Below are 20,986 nucleotides of genomic sequence, written 5' to 3'. Positions count from 1 at the left end.
GCTTTGCCCTTCTGGTCTCCAGCTTAGTGTTCCAGTTCCATACAGGTTTTCTTCGTTTATTTAGGTTGCCACATTCTCCCTCTTTCGGCGCCGCCTTGGGCATCCGTCCCTTTGCTTGATCTTTCGCGATCTCTTGTAGAGCCTTGTCCCTTGCTCTTATCTCTCGCATTCTCGGAGTGTTTTCGGATGTCGGCCCACTTCTCCGATGATACCCGGCGCGTCAAATCAGAGTAAGTCCTCTCAAATTTGACCTCCATCAAATGTATACGCTCTAGTGCGTGGTGAGCCTCCGTGGAAGGTTAGCTGATCTGGCGGATGATAATTGAATGGAGACGCGGCTGCCAACAAGCTGTCGAGTTCCTCCCACTTCATCGTCTTCGGAGACTCTAAGGCTTGGCCAAGGGTGTTCAGGTATCGCCAGGCTGGCTTGCATAGAAAGTCCTTATCGAGAGCAATACCGAGTCCTTCGTCAATATCCAGAAAGATCGGCCTGTCCACCCACTCCGATTCCCAGTGAAGAACAATACATGGATGGTCGGCCGGTATCTTTAGTCTGTAGATGTACGGTGGGCTTCTGAATCTGTTCCTGAATGCGCCGTTGACAACTGCAGGAGGCTCGATGTATATGGTTAGGTCAGGCAAGAGCGTGTTGTCGCTCCAGCAAGAATCAGAACGGCAGATAGTTGCACGCACTCAGAGTGGTCCGTGAGTACACATTCATGTTATGCACCGGGCGAGGTTGCAAAGTCACGTCGAGACCCCCAACGAAAGGACCGTTCTTGTCTTTTATAGAGACCTTAGTCATGAAGACGGCATCCGGTAGAAGAGTTGGCGCCTTGTGGAACCAGCGTTAAGGCCCGTTTGCCCCGTGGTCAAAAGACAGACTCTGTCGTGTATCTGGGAACAGATGACAAATGATCTTGCGCAAAGAATCGGCTTAGATGCGATGCTCTGCCAGAACACCAGCGGTGAAGATAGGAGCTGCCTAGGTGATGGAGTGTAGACACAAGTGATGGATCCGCTGCCTCACTGGCAAGGATAGTAAGCAAGGCCCAAACCAATGCTGACGATAGTAAGACGCTGTTGTAAAGAAGACTGACCAGGAATGATGTGTTCTTGAAGACTGCGTCCAGTTCAATGTTCAAGCTACGCCCTCTGGCATGACTCATGAAAGCGCCGGAAGCGACCCAGATCCAGATGGACACCCATCGCGTACCACTCTCAGACACGAAGCAATGTCGTTCTCAACTTTTCTGATTTCTTCCGATCAGTCAGCAAAACTCCAAACCTAACTCAGGTAGAGCCCGTCAGCCATCTCCCTACCCAGGAAAAGAGGTAATCCTTGTTTTATTGCCGTATCGATAGATCGAGTCTGGCCAAGACGGCCACCAACTCATGACCAAAGTCGATGCCACAGTCGACACGAAGGATACCTTTACCGAAGCACACAAAAGAATGTTTGAGACCAGAGCGGATCCTCGGGACGGGGACAGCATGGAGAAGCACAGGGAGAACGACAGTAAATGAATATTTGAAAGTCACGGGCACAGCCCAGAATACTCCTGCTTCTTTGCCCGCACTCGCTCTAGATAGTCTTCCAGATCGCGGACCTTGTCCTCGATAAAGGCGGAAGAAGCAGTGGACCAGTATGGCGCAATGGTTTGCTGAAACCGGGTTGCTTGCCCCCTTTCTGAATGTGACGGGGCGAACATTGGTTGTATGTTATCCATGAACAGATTGTACATGCCTCTCGGCTCGTTCAAGCTGCTCCAGTACCAATGCATCTTCTTCTCTAGAGCAGTTCTCATCACTGTTGTACAAAGGCCCGGCTCCAGTGGTGAGTCACGGACCCCAAATCTGTCCTCTTGTTCAAATATGTCGAGAAACTCGTTGCATGTGCGATCAAAGTCTGCAACATTCTCTCCCTCCATCTCATCGAGTTCGTGTCCGCTCAGCCAGAATGGCGGATGCTGCGTTTCGATTGGCAAGGAGCAACTCCATCCAAGATCAACAACTGCCTTGATGTTACATTGTTCGTCCACGAAGATATTACTCGGGTGGAGATCCGTCAATCGAAATATGAAAGGTCCATGTTGAAGATCGCGCTGCGTGAACGCCGCCGTCAGACTCCGCATGATAGTTAGAACAGCCATTTGTCCTTCTGCATCACGTTTTGACCGGACTGAGTTTGGCTGATGCTGCAATTTCAGGTCATGGCAGCGTAAGAGGTCATGGAAATAAGGGTCGGACCGCGAATAACATGTATTTGGTGAGATTTCAGTGGGAATGCCTTGATTCTCCAAGACAGCGAGTTGCAGGGTCAATGGACGTTGACTTAGACGCACTTCACCATCATTATCGACCGTGAAAGTGCCTATTTTGCACAATGGATGGGCCAAATTGAGCATGAGCCTGGAAAGATCTCTGTAGAGATTCTGTTTCTGACCACTGGCATCCGTACGGAGTGGCCACCTGTTGGACAACAATGTGCCTTGGTTCTTGTCGATGAAATCCATCAGGAGGTAGCCGGATTTGAGAGATGCGGGATGTCGACGGGGAACAAACGGCCGATGAAAAGGCTTTCGCAGGATCCATGCTAGACCTCTTTTCATATATTCAAAAGCACGCAAATACCAGGGAAGTCGGGAGACGGAGGTAAACTAGATTATGAGTAAGTCTTGACTTAGGATCGAAAACTGAGACACCTACAGCCAAGCCATTGGGAAGACCAAATCCCCATAGCCTTGGGATGGGCACTCGAGGGCAATTCTGGGAGATCCACGCAAAGGAAGCAGCCTCGGAGCGAACCTTTTCGTCTAACAACCGTGGATCCGTCACTCCTCCGAGCCGATGGGGAAGAGGACACTTGATCAGAAGTCGCTGCGGCCTTGGCCCGCTGACGTGGATCGGAAGGCAAGCGTTGAAGCTTCCACAAAGCCAGTCCGATGGCGGTGAGACTGTACAACGTTGACCGGGCGACAAACGGACATGCTGGGTAACGATCTTCTCAATATCATCAGTATGACTCCCCAGATACTCAAGAAACTCCTGTTTCAGCCGTGGGTATTCCAATTTCACGAGCATATTATCATCCTCATTTTCAATGTATTCCCAGTCCAATTGCGCAGATTCGTGTCTTTTGTCTACAGCCACATCACTTTGAGAATCGCGAGGAGACATCATAGCGAAGCCCACACTCAGAATAGGCGTGTCGTTGAGAGAATGATCCTGAAAAGGTTTATTTTCAACCGAAATGAAGGTGCGTCTCCGTCAACACGCTCATGGAAAGGATTGCATCGGAGAGGCGGAAAGCTCACACGGTGTCGCAGGAGGTCGTAGCGGGTAAGGAAACGGAGAACAGGTCGAGGGATCGCAGGAGAGCGAAGGCGATAAAAGAGCAGGCTGCAGGATGCACAGAGCCGCGCGACAAGGGACGCACAATAGGCTGTGTGTTTACGGTGGCGCTGATAAGGTGCAGAGATTGTGAGAGCCTAGTGATGACCCTACAAGCCAAATAGTGGATGTCAGCGGTGCATTGTCAGTGGAACCACGAAACTCATACGGGACGATGTCTGCGGTGAGCCAACTGGCTGCCAAGGTCTCGATGACTAAGCGGAGTGCCCAAGCGGATTGCTCGAGTGGCTCACGTGAGACTAAATTAGCTAGTCCTAATTAGGAAGTCGATAGTGCAGTTAAACATTATGTCCTTACCAAATCAAGCCTAGCTCATGATTACGTGTGCCAAGGTCCCTTCTCACCACACTCTGACACTGGAATTGCAGCACATGAGTACACCTCGACTGCTGCATATGACAGTCCTTCTCCGTCTGTTCCGCTACCGTCGTAGCCTGGAGTTCACGCCTTCGCTGTCTTTCTGCCCTGACGTCGACCTTTCCCCTTTATCTTCTTGACGTTGTCGCAGACAGAGCGGAGCTGTCAGGGACTGTCCTTGGCTCATTGTTATGCCGTCTTCTCGACTACTCGCAGTCTTTGGCACCCGAAGAGCAGGTGCTGTGTGGACTCTGGCTATGACTGTGAAGACGTGCGGGATGCACTCCTCAGTCCACCACTACTGGCCTGCGCGGGCCTCCACTGTACCATGATCAAGTCATTTCGCATCAGTCAAAAGTGCCGTGTTCCGTAACACCATGATCTGCTGCCATTCTCCTTGGACATTGTGAGCTGTCGATCTGCTGGCCCGTTCCAGTCCATCCCCATCTTCCTCACCTGACGATGCTGGATGAGTTGCAACCGCCCTTCCTACGGACGATGATTCGAATCCAGACAAGGAGAAGCAGTGAGATGACCCCGGTCTGTGACCTCGAAGTTCTGTGACACACACGCAGGATTGAGCCTCAGACTGACTTGAGGAAAGGTGCCGATCACTCAACCTCAATCACGCACGTCAAACAACTCCGCAAAGACAAAAGATTTTCTGCAAAGGGTTTGACGATGCCTCAACCGTCCGCTTTGTACGATGGATCAAATCACGCTGTCGTCCTCGTCGTCCTACTCCTGCTGAGGAAGTTGGTCGAGAGTAGTGTCAGTCACAAGATCCTCCAGCCCAGACAAGCAAGGTCCTTCTATCTGAGCCTCCTCACGCCACGGGAACGATTCCAAAGTCTCCCAGCTTCAATAGTGCCCCGTTGTGTCTTTACACGACCCTTCGTCCATGGCTTCTCGCTCGCTCTCCTACACAAGCGCTAGATTCCTCAGCTCGGTATCTTCTCCACCCTCATGTCCACCACGAGATCCTGCGAATAATGTCCGGCTCTGTTTGGACGTTATGTCACGCACTAGCCAATCACGGTCTGCCAGCTACCCTTTAGGTAGTGGGCAGTGGGATTGATGTCGTGCTTCTTGACATATATCAGGGCTGACTGCTCCGTTGTCTCGTCGGAAAGCGTTACTGACAACCCCTTTGACTTGGGTGCTCGCTCCGCTGCTGGCTGGAGGACGAGCGTGTCCGAGTATGAGAACACGGACGGCTCCGCTAGTGAATCAGCTCCGATGATAACGCCACATTGCAAGCACATATCCGGGGGTTTACAACACTTTTGGACCGCCATCGTGGTCTTCATGTCGACCTCAAGAAAGGCACAGGCGGGCCATCCATGTTCCAGAAAGTAGCAGACGCGCTACAGGCGAGATGCTCGACTGGCCCAAGGTTATCGTTGTTTTAAACCTCCGAAGGTCTCAAGTAATGACAGCGGCTCACCATGCTACACGCAGACATTCCATCAACGTTGGCGAGCACCACCTTTGATATAGGACCTCATCTTTCTTATACCTACAGTCTCGTCCAATACCGCCTCATCTTTATTTCTTCCAAAGTCTTTCTCAATGCCCTTGGCCTTTCGAAGAAATAAAGACCGACACGTGCGCGGCGGAGCCGAGCAACAAGGATTATCCACCGCGGAGGAATCGCGCGAAACGGTGAGGATCAATCCCCGCTCCGCGGGGCTTGTGAAATACACACACCATCTTCCGCCACTTCTCCCTCTCTGCCTATATCATCGGACATTAGCATGCTGCGGACAACGACAAGTGCCCAACCAACTACTTGCTACCTCAAGAATTACTATCCTTCTTGTTCATATTTTATCACGGAGTCGGTGTTCTCGATCCAGCCGACCTATACCGGCGGGGTCGTACCATTTCAAAAACATCTAAAAGCTGAAATTCCCCATTCTTTTTATTTTTCCCTTTCCTCTCCCTTTTCCCTTTCATCTACATATCGTCAAGTCCCTAACCTGGTGACAGAATACTAGACATAATGCATAAAGGGTACGCGCAAGGGATTCGCAGTCCCTTGTCTTGATCTTCACCCTCCTTTCCATCATCGTCGTCGTCGTTATAGTCATCATGATCTTTGCCATCACCGGCATAACCACCGTCACTACTATCTCAATCACTGCCACCACCACCACCACCATCACCGTCTGTCCCTGGAAGACAACGACGCGATGAACATCTCACTTCCCGCATTCCGCCTTGTCCGCCTTGTCCGCCTTGTCCTCCCCAGTCTGCTTCCTCCACAATCCCGCGTAAATGCCATTACGCTGGATGAGCTGACGGTGTGTTGCCTTCTCGGCGATCTTGCCGCACCGTCCTCACCCTTTTTCATCACGACGATCGTGTCGGCGTCCATGATGGTTGAGAGGCGTTGTCTGTGTCAGAACAGAGTCAGACGTAGAGTCCAAGTCAGAGAGGGAGACGGAGGGAGAGTAGAGGTAGAGGCGGAGGTAGAGTCAGAAGGTAAAAGAAGTCGGTTGATTGACTGACACTTCTAACGACACCCGGAAGGGAGAAGAAAGAAGAAAGAAGTAAGTCAAACGGTTACGGCTGGTGCATAGTCAGTAACAACTCGACGACAATATGATGTCAAGACGGTCACGGTCCACCACCTCAATCATGCGAGAAGAGAGATCCAGGAGACTGTTGACCGTGTCGTGAATACCGGCGCGGTCTCAGCATCGTGTAGCTCTGTCTCTGTGGCATCTGGCCGGCCGTACTTGATATTGTGCAAGAAAGTGTGGTTGAAGAGGTACGGCGTCTGAGCCATGACGAAGATGTACTTGGACAGCATGTATGGTGGGTTCGATATGTTAGTAACATCATGAAAATTTGTGCAAGGGAATCCAAGTGCAAGGAGAAGTAAGAGCAAGAATGCAAACAGTGTCACTCACTCTCCCTTTTGCAGCTCCTTGATGTCCCGGGCCGTCGATGTGGATGGTGCCCTTGTCGGGATCATACGACCGCTTCACGAGGTTGATAATGGTCGACTTGCCGCAGCCAGACGGGCCGACGAGGGCGGTTGTGTGACCGCTGTTGACGACGAGAGAGAAGTATTTGAGGATCGTCTAACTGCCCGCGCCATCGGCAGCCGGGGGATAGCCAAAGGTGACGGTTTTGAATTCGATGGTGCCGCCACTAACGTCAAGGTTAAGGTTCTTGGGCCCGTACTTCATCTTGGGCACAATCTCGAGCAGTCGGCGGAGGTGGTCGGCGTTGTACAGATCTTCCATGATGTGCTCGGGGATCCGCGTGAGGTGCCGCATCGGGGCCTTGGCCAGAGTCATATCCCCGCCGAACGCCACGACGGACGCGGCCATGCTGATGTCAGTCGGGTCCGTCGAGTTATGGAAGGCGGCCTCGTGATTCATGAGATGCTCGTAGACGAGCTTGCGCACTTTGGCCTTGCGGCCGAGCTTGAACTTGGCCCACAACAACGTGGGCACGGCCAACAGTCCGCTACTCGAGTTGGCGAACTGGACAACCACGACCAGCACGAGCGGCTTCCACACGGAGCCGAGGTGTTGGGCCGTGTACGCCTGCACGACGCTCTGGGCAAAGGCGCCCTGCACGTCCGGCACGCACAGCGACAGGAGCGTCTCCAATCCGAGCACGATGATGGCGCAGACGATGCGCGCCTTCATCCACGGCAGCTGGCTCGGCCACATCCACGGCACGAAGATGCGGAATTTTTTCATCCACTACCACCGGCCGCCAGCATCGCGGATCTCTTCGCTGATGTTTCTCCGGAGTGTGGGAGAGCATTTCCTCTTCTTGCTTTGTAGTCCATTTCTTTTCTGCGCACTGCTTGCCTTGGCTATAGTGGTAGTCGCGATACTGAGGGGGAAGGGAGCAGCCATGCGAGAGGGTGTCGAGCCGGGTATGTCTTCGCTTACCTGGCCAAGAGAAGGCAACCGCGGAGGCTCAATGCCGCGGCAAAGATGAGGTCGGACTGCGAGGATATGGGTACGACGGCGAGCTCGACAATGGCGAGCATATCAGACAAGATCATGAAGGTCCAGGCGCCCACATACGCATGCCATGACGGCCCCGTCTTGTCGTCGTTTGCCTGGATCGGCGTGGGCAAGAGGTGGTTGAGATGCACCAAGAGAGCGAGGACATAGAGGGTGGCCACGGCCAACGGCTGGAACTTGGAGATGCCATCGGCCCAAAGGGCAATCAAAGCGGTAAGCTCGGCTGCAGCCACAAAGAACGTGATCATCAAGAGCCAAACAAAGGGAGCCTCATCACGCCGGCGTGTCTGTACATGGCGGCACTTGGCCCCGAGGAAATACACCCCAATGGCCGCGGCGACAGCGATCCGGACCGGTCCGAGGGTCATCTGGATGTCCCACATGGCGGCTTCGGCTTGACGCTGAGTCGACGATGACTGACGGTGCTGGAAAGTTCAGGCGAGAAGCGATTCTTGTCCACGATAAGCATAGGAAGTGAGTTCACCCCCGGGGCAACAAAATGTAGAGACTAGGAAAGAAAGTAAAGAGACTAGCGAGAATAAAGGAGGAAAGGTTAAGTTCAAAAGTAAAAAAAATCAGGACCATGGAGGAGAAGCCTGGCAGAGAAATAGCAAAACACTAGAAACGGCGGCGACATGCGGCACGATGAGGCAGCATACTCGTAGCCCCCACAACGACAACGGGCTCCATGCCAGATTGGTGGATGGACGTCTCCTATCAACGGAGATATTGGCTACATGCCACCCAAATCCAAGCCAGAAACTCTGATGGACGTATTTTAGACCTTGTAAAGCCTGACCCTTTCGACAATCGCCATCATTGGGCGAGGGCAGACGATACTTCCAAATGAAGCGATTGGGATCTCACAGAAGTCAGACTTGGCAGCCTCAATCCGGTCTCACTAATCCCTTTACAGACTAGTGCATGCGAAATCCCGATCGGGATCCTGCATGAATTCAGGCGAGAATTGGTCCAAGCTCTGCGCTAGCAAGTGTCATATTGTGGCACTACTGAGCGCCCCATTGCGCCCCATTGCGCCCCGTTGCGCCTGTTTCCTTCCCCGTTAAGCTCAACTTCTCACTTCGGTTTGACTTTTCCTCACCCGTTTCTGCCGCACGGAAAGTCCACCCTGTCTTCCGGGTGGAGAAGGAGCTTTCCTTGGGTCTCAGCCACTACCAGCGCCGCATTTATTGTTACGAACTCACCGGCTTTCGGATGTGCTGTGCTGTGCGAGACTGGATGGCATCTTCTCTAGCACCAGGGAAGAATGGCGGCTCTGCCAATCAGAACCTGACAACTTCACAGCAACGGAGGCTAAAATGGTGAGTCACAAGAAGGGCCTTTGTCCACCCAATCACAAGTAGAGCTGATGAGGCCAAGACACCTCTGCTCTCCACTCTGCAACAAAACTCGTTACAGCCTCAATGCTCGATGGTCAACCTAGAGGTTGTCAGGCCCCCCGAGTGGTCGGGATCTTGCAGCAAAAAACAACCCTCCCCTGCCCAGTATACCACACCACCACGTCACAACCAATCCGAAGAGCCCAACGTCGGCGAATGCGAGTTTTTGATCTGTTCTGTTCCAATTGCGAGCACTCGATGGCAACCACCAGCCTCTCCAGTCGGCCAGAGAAGGATATATCCGCACACCATGACCGGGGTGGCAGGGAGGGAGGAGGGAAAGTGTTTTCCATTTTCTACTGACATCAAGTGGTTTATTAGTCCCGTCCATCAGCCCGAGTAGACGCTCTTGCTCAGCCGTCACTTCATCCGCAAAATTTCCACTACGCGCAGACCCGTGCCTACACCTCCTCGCCTTGTGCCTCTCGCCGCGTGAACTTTGCCTCGGCCCGCACCCTGACTATCCCTCCATAGCTTCGACGCTTTCCTTCCTCAAGCGTTGACAGCGGCGCTCCTTCCGGTTTCCGACGCTGCTCAGCCGATTGGATGGACACCATGATTCGCGCATCTTCCTTCCAAGAGTCGCCTGTCACAGGTACGTACTTTTTGACTATTCCCCCTTCGGATATACATGAAAATGGACTAACAAACGATTGTTAGACCCCACGTTCGCCGGGAAATTGGTGGACCACCCAGCACCTGGGCCTAGCACCGAGCCAGGATGCAGCGGCACAAACTCCGTGGACCTTGCCACGGACTGGAAGCCGTGCGTCAACTGCGAAATGACAAGATCAAGGTGCGAGGGCGGATATCCGTGCCACAGGTGCAAACAATACAAACTCGCATGCACCTTCCATACATTCGAACGGAGATGCAACGCTCGGAACACATGTGACGGCTGCTTTTACGCAAAGGCAAGCTGTGATGGAGGGTCTCCGTGCGGCAGGTGCACACGGTTGAAAAAGGCATGCGAGCCCCCGGACAATACCTTTGCTGGGTGGATGTCGCTCCCTGATGACACGACTGCGTTACCTGACGAGACCGAATCACCGGTCAATGCGACGACGCCGAAGCGGCAGCGAGACATCACGCGTTATGAAACCGAGATGCGTGCTGATGACGCAAAGCTGAAGACAAGGGGAAGGGGCGCGTTGGTGTGCTCGACGTTGTTGGGGTTGGAGGAGGCTCACGGCGTGGCAGCAAACGCCATTGGCAGAGGTGATTCAGACACAGCCAAGCTCCGTGTGGGAGAAGTCAAGCCCCACGAAGACGTCGAGGTCGAAGACGACAAGTCCGAAAAAGAAACCACGCGTCCGATGTCACTAAGCCAAGAGTCAGACATGTCCGTTAAAATCAAACCATCACGCCCACAGTCCTACCGCCGTGGCGCGTGCGAAGCCTGCAGGAAGAAAAAAATCGCGAAAAAGTGCAATCACGCGAAACCATGCAATAATTGCGAAAAGCCGGAGCACTGTTTCTACGTCACTCGCAAGGGGAAGAAGAGAACTACTCCGGCGACGGCCAAGAGGACTCGATACCACCAGGTGTTGGAGTGGACGGTGTTCCCGAAGCCCACGTCGCAAGACGTGCTTCCTGGCGCCGCCTTCACACCGGTGGGACAGGCTCCTCTCATCAACGGTGCCTACAACAACGGCGCTGCGTACGGTGAGCCGGCGAGTGCTCTGGCACACCCGCACGGGTATGGCTACTACGCCGACCCCCCTGGCGGTGTAACGGGCAGCTTCGTGTCAACTCCAGCTCATTCGTTTGTAGCACCCTGCTCGTCGTATCAACAGCCTGTTTCTTCTTTCCAGCAACCCGCACCGTCTTTCCAACAGCCGTCTAGATGGTTTCAACAACCCAATTCGTCGTTTCAAGCGCCGGCTCCGTCACTTCAACAGTCCGCTTCTTCTTTACAGCAACCTGCTTCATCGCTTCAACAACCGAATTCGTCTTTGGCATTCCAAACATCGACTTTTCCGTTTAAAGCATCACCGCTGACGTTCGAGCAAAATCAACCCACTCCGGGAACGATGCCTGTGCAGACCGACTACAGTGGCATGGTCAACACGGGCTATCCTCCCTACGAGACCCACGGACAGCGTGACGTCTACCACCAGTGCGAACCCTTCTGCAACACGACCGACAGCACGGCACCGAGCACCTTGGATCCCTTTCCAATGCCCCGGCAATGCCATTCAATGTCGATACAGGGGTTTCAGCCTCAGCCGCAATACATTGAGTCGATCTCGATGGGGGCCTTCCCACCTCATCAGCAACATCATCCAATCTCGGCACAGGCTTTTCCAAACCAGCAGCAACACGCGCCTCCAGGAGTCACGACGGCAGAGAATGAAGGCTACATTCCCTTGTACCTGGAAGAAGAAGATGACGATGACGCCGACATCGCGAGACCTGTCCATGGAAACACTGCCCAGACGAGTCTAATCCAGCCGCCAAACCTCGTCGCCTCGAGGCCGAATACAGGGCCGATGACATATTACCCGACTGTTGCTGCTGGGCACTTGGACAGCCCCCGGCCATTTCAAGGGTGGGCTCCGTCGACCATGATCGCGCCCTCGACCTCAATAGTCGCCTCAACTCCCATGATGCGCTCGACTCCAATACCAGCCCCGACCGGGATCATCCCCTCAGCTCTTCTCCCGGCCTCACGACCTGATGCTAACCTTGGATCCACGGTAACCATCGACAACCCCTTCGGACCCGCCATCCCGAACCACCCGATCCCGGCATGCCATCCCTCCTGGACCAGCATGGAGGCATGGGCGCAGGCCCAAGAATATCCGAGTTAGCTTTCCCGCGGTAAGTGCTTGCTCACCGGACACTTGGATAAGTATGTAGACAAGTCTAACAAACGCATTCGACAGAGCTTGGACCCGAAGCCGCCGAGCGCTGGCACGTGCAGGAGTGGTTGCCGAAATGGAAACGTGCGAACTGGTGGCTTCATCAGAAGAAGACGAGGCAGGCGCGCGCGGAAGAGGGGGGGACTGGGATGATGTCGACTTGATGAAAGTTCTTCATGAGAAAGAGGATATAAAAGGGGATGTGTTTCTTATTGTCGCCGGCCTAGCCTTATCTTGCGCAGACGGTCTGTCTGTTTTGTTCGTATTCGTCGTTGGTTCTTTCTTTCTGTTTCGATATGATTGTCCACCTGCACGCTGCTGCCACAGCGAGGTAGATAGAAAACATTATTTCTATTGACATTCGGTCAAGGGGGAGTCCGTGCCCTCGCCTGGTTTGATCTCGGGTCGGGCTGGACGGATTAGCCCTTTGAGACCGCGTTTGACGAGACGATTCGCGGGACACGGGCTGCGTGGAATACCGGGATCGCGCTCGTGCGTGCGGTATTTACAGTGGAGAGAGAGTGTGGTGGGAACTGGTCTCTTGTTGATCGATCGGACTGACATTCGATACGTTGGGAAGGGAGGAAGGGGTAGGAAGGTCATGTTTGTGTGAGACCGCATGATGATGATGTCGGCTCTGAAAGATCTAGCCGAAGTCGAGATAAGATGTGACATTATCTCGCGTTGCCAATCAACATCCAGCCTTGCCTTGTCACTGTGATTGACCGTGCTGTGTTGCAAAGGTTGGATCCTCAGAGATATTGAGTCACACACCACGCTCTGGATAGTGAGATGGAAAGTGCTGGCGAAATGCATCCATGTCGTAGACGGATGACCTTGCTGCGTGGCCCCATGGAAGCAGCCGCTCGCCAGGGAGTTCATCACATACCTATGTCGCGCTCTCTCATCTTGCCGCAGCATGGCTGTCTGCATGCCGGCTGTCTTGTAGCAGCGATAGCTACAGTGGCGATGATATTGGAGTCAGCTCTGCTTGCTGCGCGGCTACACAGCGTTAACGTGCAGCCCCGTCGCCCTGAAGCACGTGGGAGGTTGAAGTGAAGGGCTTCACGGTCGTGACATGACACTCGGATATCCACAATTCGAGACGATCACGGCAAGCAAAACAAGCAAAACAGCAAGGTACGATTAAACCGGGTGTTCGTGTTTGACGGGGCGAGCGGTATTACGGGCCACAGTCTCAAAGGAACAGTCAACTGGGCCCAGCGTGGTGGTGTGGTATGTCGATGCCAGGTTGCTCCTCAAAATCCGCTTGGGCCGGCATGCTTGTCGTGCACGGTCGCTGTTGCTCTCGGCTGGCTTGGTGTGGAGGAGACAAGGGTCGTGCAAAGCACCTACGAGGTAGCGAGGATACCTATCCTGTCTAAACTATACTGAATGGCTGCTTGTCCTCTGGATTACCTGGTAACTCGCAGTTATATTTCTGCAGATAATATCTCGCCTCTGCACTCCATGGCAATCTAATTATTGAATAGTATCTCAACGCCTCTCGAAAACACTGGCCGGCTGGCGGACTGGAAAAGCTCGCATAAACGAAGAAGCTTGCTCAGCTTGGAACTGACGACGTGAGAGTGCCTGCAAGAGTGCAAGATTGCCAGAGTGGTCAGAGTGGTGAGACAAGACAGATAGAAGCGCGCGCCGTGTCTGACAGAGTATTTTGTGTGAGTATTGCAAATGCCATGAATGCAATTCCTGCCCGGCCAACCCGGCAACCTTTGCAAAGATTGTCGAAACTGTGAACTTTGTTCATTCCACCCCAAGTAGTAGTCCGAACGGCTTAGCCAGGCGCCGGGCCGGGCCATTCCAAGTGAGATGTTCTCTCTTCCCGAGGGGTACTGTGTGACAAACAAGATGAAACGGTGCGCCCACCGCACCAGGGGTTCAGTTTTGCGTGGTCATCCGTCAAACTTGTGAAAAGGGTGGACAACAGAACGTCGCTCCTTGCTTTGAGCATTGAGCACGTACGTACCGTGTCTGAGGGAGCTGTTCAGGTGACGAGTCACTCGTCCGCATCCTGTATCGAGTATCGAAGATCGAGCAAAGCAAGAGACTCGATACAATCTTTCTCTGGCCATCGGTTTCCCCACTTCTGCTTTCTTTACATGAGCACCGACTCCTCCTCCTCCTTATATATGTACCAGCACTCGGTGCGAAGACCACCAGTGTAGGCTTCAACGTTGACAAGAAGGAATGGATTCGTGCATTGTAGTGTAGGAGATGTGTCGTGCCTTGGAATCCGTTGTGGTGCTGTCCTGCTAGTGTTAGCCCAACTGAACTTTTACCTGCCGGTCTGTGATCTGAAGGGAACAACGCATACTGAACCTTGGCCTCCTTTTCTGTCTATTATCTGCACTCTGCTTAGCTGGTAGCTGTGACGCCAGGAGAACGGAAAAACCCTTTGTGAAGATCGTCAGTCGTGACCGCGCACAGCAGAAGACAAAGACAAAGGGCGTTGGTGCGTCGCGGGAGAGACGAGGCAGTGGCCGTCACGTCATGATCGACCGTAGTGCTATATACAAGCTGTCGCTGTGCCTCGCCGGAGAAACAGGGCAGTGGCGACATGATCGACCGTAGTTATATATCTAGTACTAATTTCGAAATTCGTTCACACAACAACTTTCATCCACAAACAACATTCGTCCACAACAATCCATTCTGAACTTGACCATCTTCGAAATCATACGCGACACTCAAGATGGACGCCAAAGATGGCAAAGTCGCCAAGCCGTCACCCAAGTCACACGGCCAAGACGACATCACCACCACCCCGTCGCAGCCTGACGCACCTAAAGTCACGCCGGCGTTGTCGTTGTCTGTGAATGACGAATTCAACAACGCAGTTCGTGCCGTGCAAGAGTTCAAGTCTTCATCTCATGTCAAGCCACACACTTGGATACGCTTCTCGTTGAGCCCCGCTGCCTACAACCAGCTTACCGAGTTCTTGGATAACGACGACACGTTCCGTGGCCTAGAGTAAGAGGTTCAGACCTCACATTTTCCGATTATTTGGAACTGACCTACGATGATCTGCAGAACCTTCTATTCCTCCTTCACCCAAGAATTCGCCATGGGCGGCGAAACCCGTGTTCACGCGGCCTTTGCCCCTGCGGTTGTACGTGATATCCTCAACGGTCTTGCACGCTTGGAACATCCGTCCCTTGATGGGTTCGGTGGCAATGTCTTGAATACCGCATCGGCAAAGCTCGCTCTGACTGTCGAGGACAACACTTTTGAAAAGTGCCCCGATGGCTCGTTGCTGTATCTGGGCGCACGGTTCCCGGGAGTCGTCATGGAAGTGGCCCATTCCCAGCGAGCAGAGGACCTTCCCCGACTTGCTGAGGACTACATACTTGGTTCTGGTGGAAGGGTTCGTTGCGTCGTCGGCTTTAAGCTGCCATACCCAGCAGGCAACGAAGCGACATTGTCAGTCTGGATCCCAAAATTGACCGACTTGTCGGATGGCCGCAAGAGCCTCGATGTCGAGCAACTCGTGAAGGAAGAGGTTAGTTTTTTTTTCTTTTTGTTGTTTTCTCGTCTGTCAACCCTGTGCACAAAAAGACTAATGTTTTCCTTTTTACACTTCTAGGTCTTCTGCACTGCCGACGGTCACCCAAACCAAAACTCTGCCGGTCTCAACTTGTCGCTCGCTTACCTCGCACCGACTCAGGAAATCCGAGCCATGGTCAACGCGCTCCCAGCCGAGTTGACCGAGATCAAAATCTCTACTGCAAAACTATGCGAGTACCTGAAGTTGGCGTTCAAAGCGGAAAATCCGGGAATTGTCGTTGACGACATCGACGACGAGATGGTTGTGGTGGCTCCGCGCAAATACGGGCCTGCGTAGTGTTGCTCTACAACGCAGTGTCACTGAGGGTCACTTCGTCAGCATACCTCGGTGTTACCACCAACAAAGCAAATCCAGGAAATGTCGTTGACGACATCGACGACGACATGGTGGTGGTGGTAGCTCCGCGCAAATACGGGCCTGCGTAGTGTTGCTCTAAAACGCAGTGTCATTGAGGGTCACTGCGTCAGCATACCTCGGCGTTACCACCAACAAAGCACACTGTTCAGAGTAAATAGCTTCTTTTCGTTCACAAACTCGGGGAGAAAAATCAAAAAAACATTCGGACCTGCTGTTCTGTGTCTTGCCTGTCAGTCTATTCCTTTCATCCTGCATGGCCCATGACTCTCGTTGCCCTATACGTTGAGACTCTTGTACATTTCTAGTTTTTTTTTTTTTTTTTATTCCTGTACCCTCCTTCTATGCCGTCGCCGTTGCCGTTGCCGTCGCCCTTGACCTCTGAGTGTCCACTACGCATCACAACACACTTACTTGTTTACCATCTCGTATCTCTTGTTTCTCTCTTTCTCTGACATCTAGCGAGCTATCTACTGTACGCTCCTCCCCCTCTCCCCTTTTTCTGGTCCTTCTCTTGGTTCTCCTGATATCGCAGTTCTGCCCCCTCCTATATTTGCCGCGACCTACCGACAAGCTCGGATCCGCAGATTTGCCACGTTGTGGTGCATCTCACACGCGTCAACTAGCAAGCTTTTCACATGGTGGTGATGATGATGACATCTAGTCTCCGCGAGCGTCGTGTCCTGCCAAAATTTGAATGACGTGTCGTCTCATCGATGCGATGAATTTGACGGTCAGTCAGCCAGTCAGTCAGTCAGCCACACATACACACACACACACGCATTACATGCGCGAAGACATGGGTAGCTTTCGTGGAGACGCGACGAGATGGGCTCACTGCTTGCGCCGCTGCTGCCGCATGATCTCATTGTCGAATCAAGTAAAAAACCTTGGTGCTGAAATTTGTTTCAATATCGGCGCAGACGGTTGCCGTGATACCTACCCTCGCGCCATGCTACGAATAAGACATCACAAACAACCAGGACCTGGCTTGGCTTGTTGGCTGGACCATGTGAACTGCCTTTTGCTGGAGCTGGAGAACAAGAAAAGAACTGAGGACAGAGAACAATGTATTTAAGGCGCAGGCGCCATAATGGTCTATCTACCTGGCTGACTGTCTGGCAAAAGGGCAAAGGACTCCGTTGCGCAAACGAGGGGTCCGTCCCTGTGCCAAGGGTCAAAGGAGAGAAGAGGACAAATGAGGGATTTCTGGCCAGTTTGGCCAGTCAGTCAGTCAATCAGCCAGGGCATATATGAAGGAGAGTAGTATCAACTGCCCGCGTAGCTTCTCCAAGCTCGTCATTCTCCATCCGGACACAGACAACTGTGACGGGGTGGAGTGAAGAGTGGTCTCATGGACTCCGGTCAGGGAATATATGACGGCACGCGTTTTCCCGAGCAGAAGTTCTCTTTATTTGCTCGTCTCTACCGACGCCGACCGATTTTGGCCATGGGAAGGCCTGGCAAGAGGCAGAGAGTTTGAGTGCTGCCTGACTCCTGACCCCAAATAGACAGTTCTGAAGAGGCCTGCTGAGTTTCTCAACCGCTGGTGGATCTCAGTCATTCCCGTGGGCAAATTCACGGATGACTGCAGTAGGCATGTTTCAGCGGATGCAAGTCACATTGATTAGTTATTCACTCAGTCAGTCAGTCACCGTGGATACAAGTTACGTCAATCACAACTATATCCTCAATGTCGTAACTGCAAAGAATACAGTCACTATTAGTCGACATGGATACGACAAGCGCCCAGTTGGCTCGCTAGTCTACCAGCATCTACTGATCACCACCACACAATTGGCCTTGTGGGGACGCCACTCGAACGGGGCATCTTCACGCCCAGTGTTACTTGTAACCTTCTTGACAAAGTTTCAGATGAGAAGATCGGTTGTCGCGCGGGTTTCTGAAGTATAGTTACTTCCGGCCACCATGGTTGGACCTGGAGCACGGACAATTTTGACCGCGTGGGAAACTGATGTGCACGTCAACAGCGAGGGTCTCAGGGCAGGCGAGTAGATAGTACAGACAGACGGAAAATCAAACCTTTCATACCGCACCTGGTACACAATTCCCGATCCGTGCGACGAGGGCACGGTGGGAGATGGAGAATGGTGCCAGTTTACCATGAGAGGTGTCTGTGGCAAGATTCCAACATGTCAATGTCCCACCTGAGCCCCACTACTTCTCGTCAGACGTGTCCGTCATGTGGTCAGCGTGAGAAGAAGCATGGTCGTGAAGCCGTGTTGTTCTGACAGGCAGACCTCGGACCTCGTTTAGATTTTCAGCATTCAGGGGGCGCGAGCCTGATCAAGCAAGGCTGAGAATGCCAAGAGTCGATTGACGGGCCGTCAAAAGATCCGAGGACCTCATCGCCTGGAATAGTATTTTTCCGGCCTCGTTGATGTCGGCTCATTCAGTCATGTGATAAAAGTAGTGATGTCAGCGAGCAATCTACCTTCCTAAAACAGTATAGAATAAATGCCTTACATAATCTTCGATGTAAAGGCCCGCAGCCTGACTTGGTGGGTACAAGTCTCTGCGCTCGGTACCTTTGACTCGCTGTACTCACTGCCGTCATTCTCGCAATCTGCAACGCAAATTCTCTGTCAGACAATGTAACTACAACGCCGCAGTGACAGCGGGCAATCACTGCAATATCTAGGCTAACTGTCGAGACCACCCTCCAGGGCGTTTGAGGCAGCCGACCGACTGTGAGCGCTCCCATGCCCTTCTCTTCTGCTTGGACTTCAACAGCCGGAAGGACAGTGGATCGGCGGTTGCTCGAGGCGGCCTTACGATCAAGCCACGTAGCAATCAGACGCCTCAGAGCTGTATCGATCGTGTCATGCTCAACAGATGCCAGGGTCTGACGTATCACTCAGCTACTCAGCTACTCCCGTCTCGGCCTCGCAAGTGTCACATCGAATGGGCCTCAACGTCCTCCTTGGCTATATGGCCACTCTTCTCCTCATCGCTCAGCATGCGTATATCAGCCCTGCTATTCCCTCTCCTCCCATGCTTCCAGAATATAGGGGAGGGCCCTCGCGCTCCTCTGAGGCTGTACCAAGGCTGTGCCGATGACTCGCCGCCTCCCTGCTCGGCGGCCTCCCCCCCCCCCCCCCCCCCCACAAAAACCTCTCCAGGGATTCTACCTCTCCCTACATTCGGATGGCGTTCTAATGAATATCCGCACCGAGCCGACCTCGTCAAAACGCTGGCAATCTTCCCCTGGCCGTGCAATACTTCATGACTGCGAGTTCGTGGCTTCAAAGCCACAGTCCGCCGTACGCCAGAGCTTTGCTCGCTGCGCGTATTGAGGGTGAAAACAGAAACCGCTGGGTACGAGAACCTCTTCACTGCCTTGAGCGCTACTCTGCCCAAGTGTGGCATGTCCGATCTGCGATTCTGCGCCATGCCCCGGTCAAGACGAGCAACCCGTTTGGATCGCCCCTCTACCCGAGGCGCCGAGCTTGACGTGGCGCCACGTGAAATGTCCTCTTGTCGACTACGAGGACGAGACTCTACCTCAGCCCAAGTCTTCGGGGTTGAACAATTTGTTGATGACTGTACATCTTTCGATCAACCCGATGACGCTCCCAGCCATGCTTAAAACCCTCAGAGCTCTGGAGTGGCTCGAGTTTCGATGGCCTGCGTATCATCGGCCACAATGACCAGGGGGGGGGGGGGGGGGGCTACTCCAAATCCTGCTGGTAGCTCTGGCGCACTATCAGCGGGACCTGTACGGCCCTCAGGCTAGTGTCGAGTCACGCATATTTCCTCTCCCAGAGTGATGCCTCTGGTCGACTTCACCCTGCTTCCTCGTCCGAATCAGCTCACCGTTTCTCGAACTCTTGATCGGGCGGCCGCGATTCTGCAATCCACACGATCTAGCCACACTGAAGACGAGCACGACCATTTGGAGGAGCATCTGGCGGCAATCGACAACCTGGTCAACAATCTCTCTGTTTTGAGCGGGCCGACATCTTGTGGCCAACGGATCTAGGCTCCTGTGATCTGTACGGAGGAATTCTCCAGATGTCCGTACATTCTGGATCTGTTCAAACCGTGGTGCGGCAAAATGTCCATGGACGAGATATATTTTTATTCTGACATCATAATCTACTGTTACGAGCTTGGCACAACGGTGCGTTTTATCTCCGTATTGAGTTGTCAAGAGGCACTAATGCACGGAGGAGGTGCACGGGCCACGAAGAGTCGTGGGTGTCAGTTACGGCCCGTGCACCTCCTCCGTGCATTAGCGCCTCTTGACAAGTCAACAACCCCTTTGCTGAGATATACATGACCCTCGTTCTCTCTCTTCCTGATATCCCACTGCAAAAATGCCCTACCAAGTCTCAACCGCGACTTGGCAAGATCTTCATCGCATGATCATTGAGCTATCGAAGCCAACGAACGGTGTGGTCGACGAAGTTGTTCAGAATTTGATCCCTGCCCAGGTTCTTTACGCGCAAGCGAATCAAGGGAAAAACACCACTTTGAAGAACCAGTCGCAGGCGGGAATGGTGCACTCACTCACTCACACTCACTACTTCTGCTTGAAGAGGAGATGGCGTATTCCGCCGAGTGCTACACTCAAGGTGTCGAGTGCTGCTCTGCTATAATTTCACAGAGGGATGCTGATCCCCCCAGCGAGATTCGGCGGGCCGTGAGCACGGCACGGACAGACAGATAGAGAGACACGGCCTTTTTTCGGTATAGAATCCTCAGATGCTTCTTGATTGTTGTCGTTGACTCTGGGACCAGAGAGACGAGGAGGGAAGGGATGGAAATGTAGGTGGTGGCCGAGGTGGGCACAGTTCAAACGACATGCCATGGCACAGTATGCACAGCGCGTCTCCTCGGATTGAGTAACTCACAGCCGACACACTGATGGCTGATGGATATTCCAAGTGCTTTGACAGATGATATTGTCTGTGGGCCTGTTCAATGTTGTTGCATTCGTTTCTCTTGTGGCAATTTGCTGATTCTTTGGTGCGCTGGAAACCAGCATCC

The 20,986-nt window shown here is 53.1% G+C and overlaps 5 protein-coding genes across 5 annotated transcripts; 2 read left to right on the top strand and 3 right to left on the bottom strand.

Annotated features, from left to right (window-relative positions):
• Window positions 1–1,538: 1,538 nt before the first annotated feature.
• Window positions 1,539–3,180, bottom strand: Z517_09177 (uncharacterized protein; the record flags this gene model as incomplete). The annotated part of the gene is made up of 2 exons (XM_013425087.1): window positions 1,539–2,660; window positions 2,710–3,180. The coding sequence occupies 2 exons, from the start codon at window positions 3,178–3,180 to the stop codon at window positions 1,539–1,541; spliced, it is 1,593 nt and encodes a 530-aa protein (XP_013280541.1).
• A 3,683-nt stretch (window positions 3,181–6,863) lies between these two features.
• Window positions 6,864–7,439, bottom strand: Z517_09176 (uncharacterized protein; the record flags this gene model as incomplete). Its single annotated transcript, XM_013425086.1, has 1 exon — window positions 6,864–7,439. One exon carries the CDS (start codon window positions 7,437–7,439, stop codon window positions 6,864–6,866), a length of 576 nt encoding a protein of 191 aa, XP_013280540.1.
• A 57-nt stretch (window positions 7,440–7,496) lies between these two features.
• On the bottom strand, window positions 7,497–8,152 carry Z517_09175 (uncharacterized protein; the record flags this gene model as incomplete). The annotated part of the gene is made up of 2 exons (XM_013425085.1): window positions 7,497–7,632; window positions 7,692–8,152. 2 exons carry the CDS (start codon window positions 8,150–8,152, stop codon window positions 7,497–7,499), a joined length of 597 nt encoding a protein of 198 aa, XP_013280539.1.
• Window positions 8,153–9,724: 1,572 nt separating this feature from the next.
• Z517_09174 (uncharacterized protein) lies at window positions 9,725–11,982 on the top strand (the record flags this gene model as incomplete). The annotated part of the gene is made up of 2 exons (XM_013425084.1): window positions 9,725–9,764; window positions 9,830–11,982. 2 exons carry the CDS (start codon window positions 9,725–9,727, stop codon window positions 11,980–11,982), a joined length of 2,193 nt encoding a protein of 730 aa, XP_013280538.1.
• A 2,764-nt stretch (window positions 11,983–14,746) lies between these two features.
• On the top strand, window positions 14,747–15,895 carry Z517_09173 (uncharacterized protein; the record flags this gene model as incomplete). Its single annotated transcript, XM_013425083.1, has 3 exons — window positions 14,747–15,024; window positions 15,085–15,553; window positions 15,638–15,895. 3 exons carry the CDS (start codon window positions 14,747–14,749, stop codon window positions 15,893–15,895), a joined length of 1,005 nt encoding a protein of 334 aa, XP_013280537.1.
• Window positions 15,896–20,986: the final 5,091 nt, after the last annotated feature.

The sequence above is a fragment of the Fonsecaea pedrosoi genome (genome assembly GCF_000835455.1).
Source record: "Fonsecaea pedrosoi CBS 271.37 unplaced genomic scaffold supercont1.6, whole genome shotgun sequence".
Taxonomy (NCBI): domain Eukaryota; kingdom Fungi; phylum Ascomycota; class Eurotiomycetes; order Chaetothyriales; family Herpotrichiellaceae; genus Fonsecaea; species Fonsecaea pedrosoi.
The sequence above is the reverse complement of the archived record's forward strand: the minus strand, read 5'-3'. Positions and strand labels throughout refer to the sequence as shown.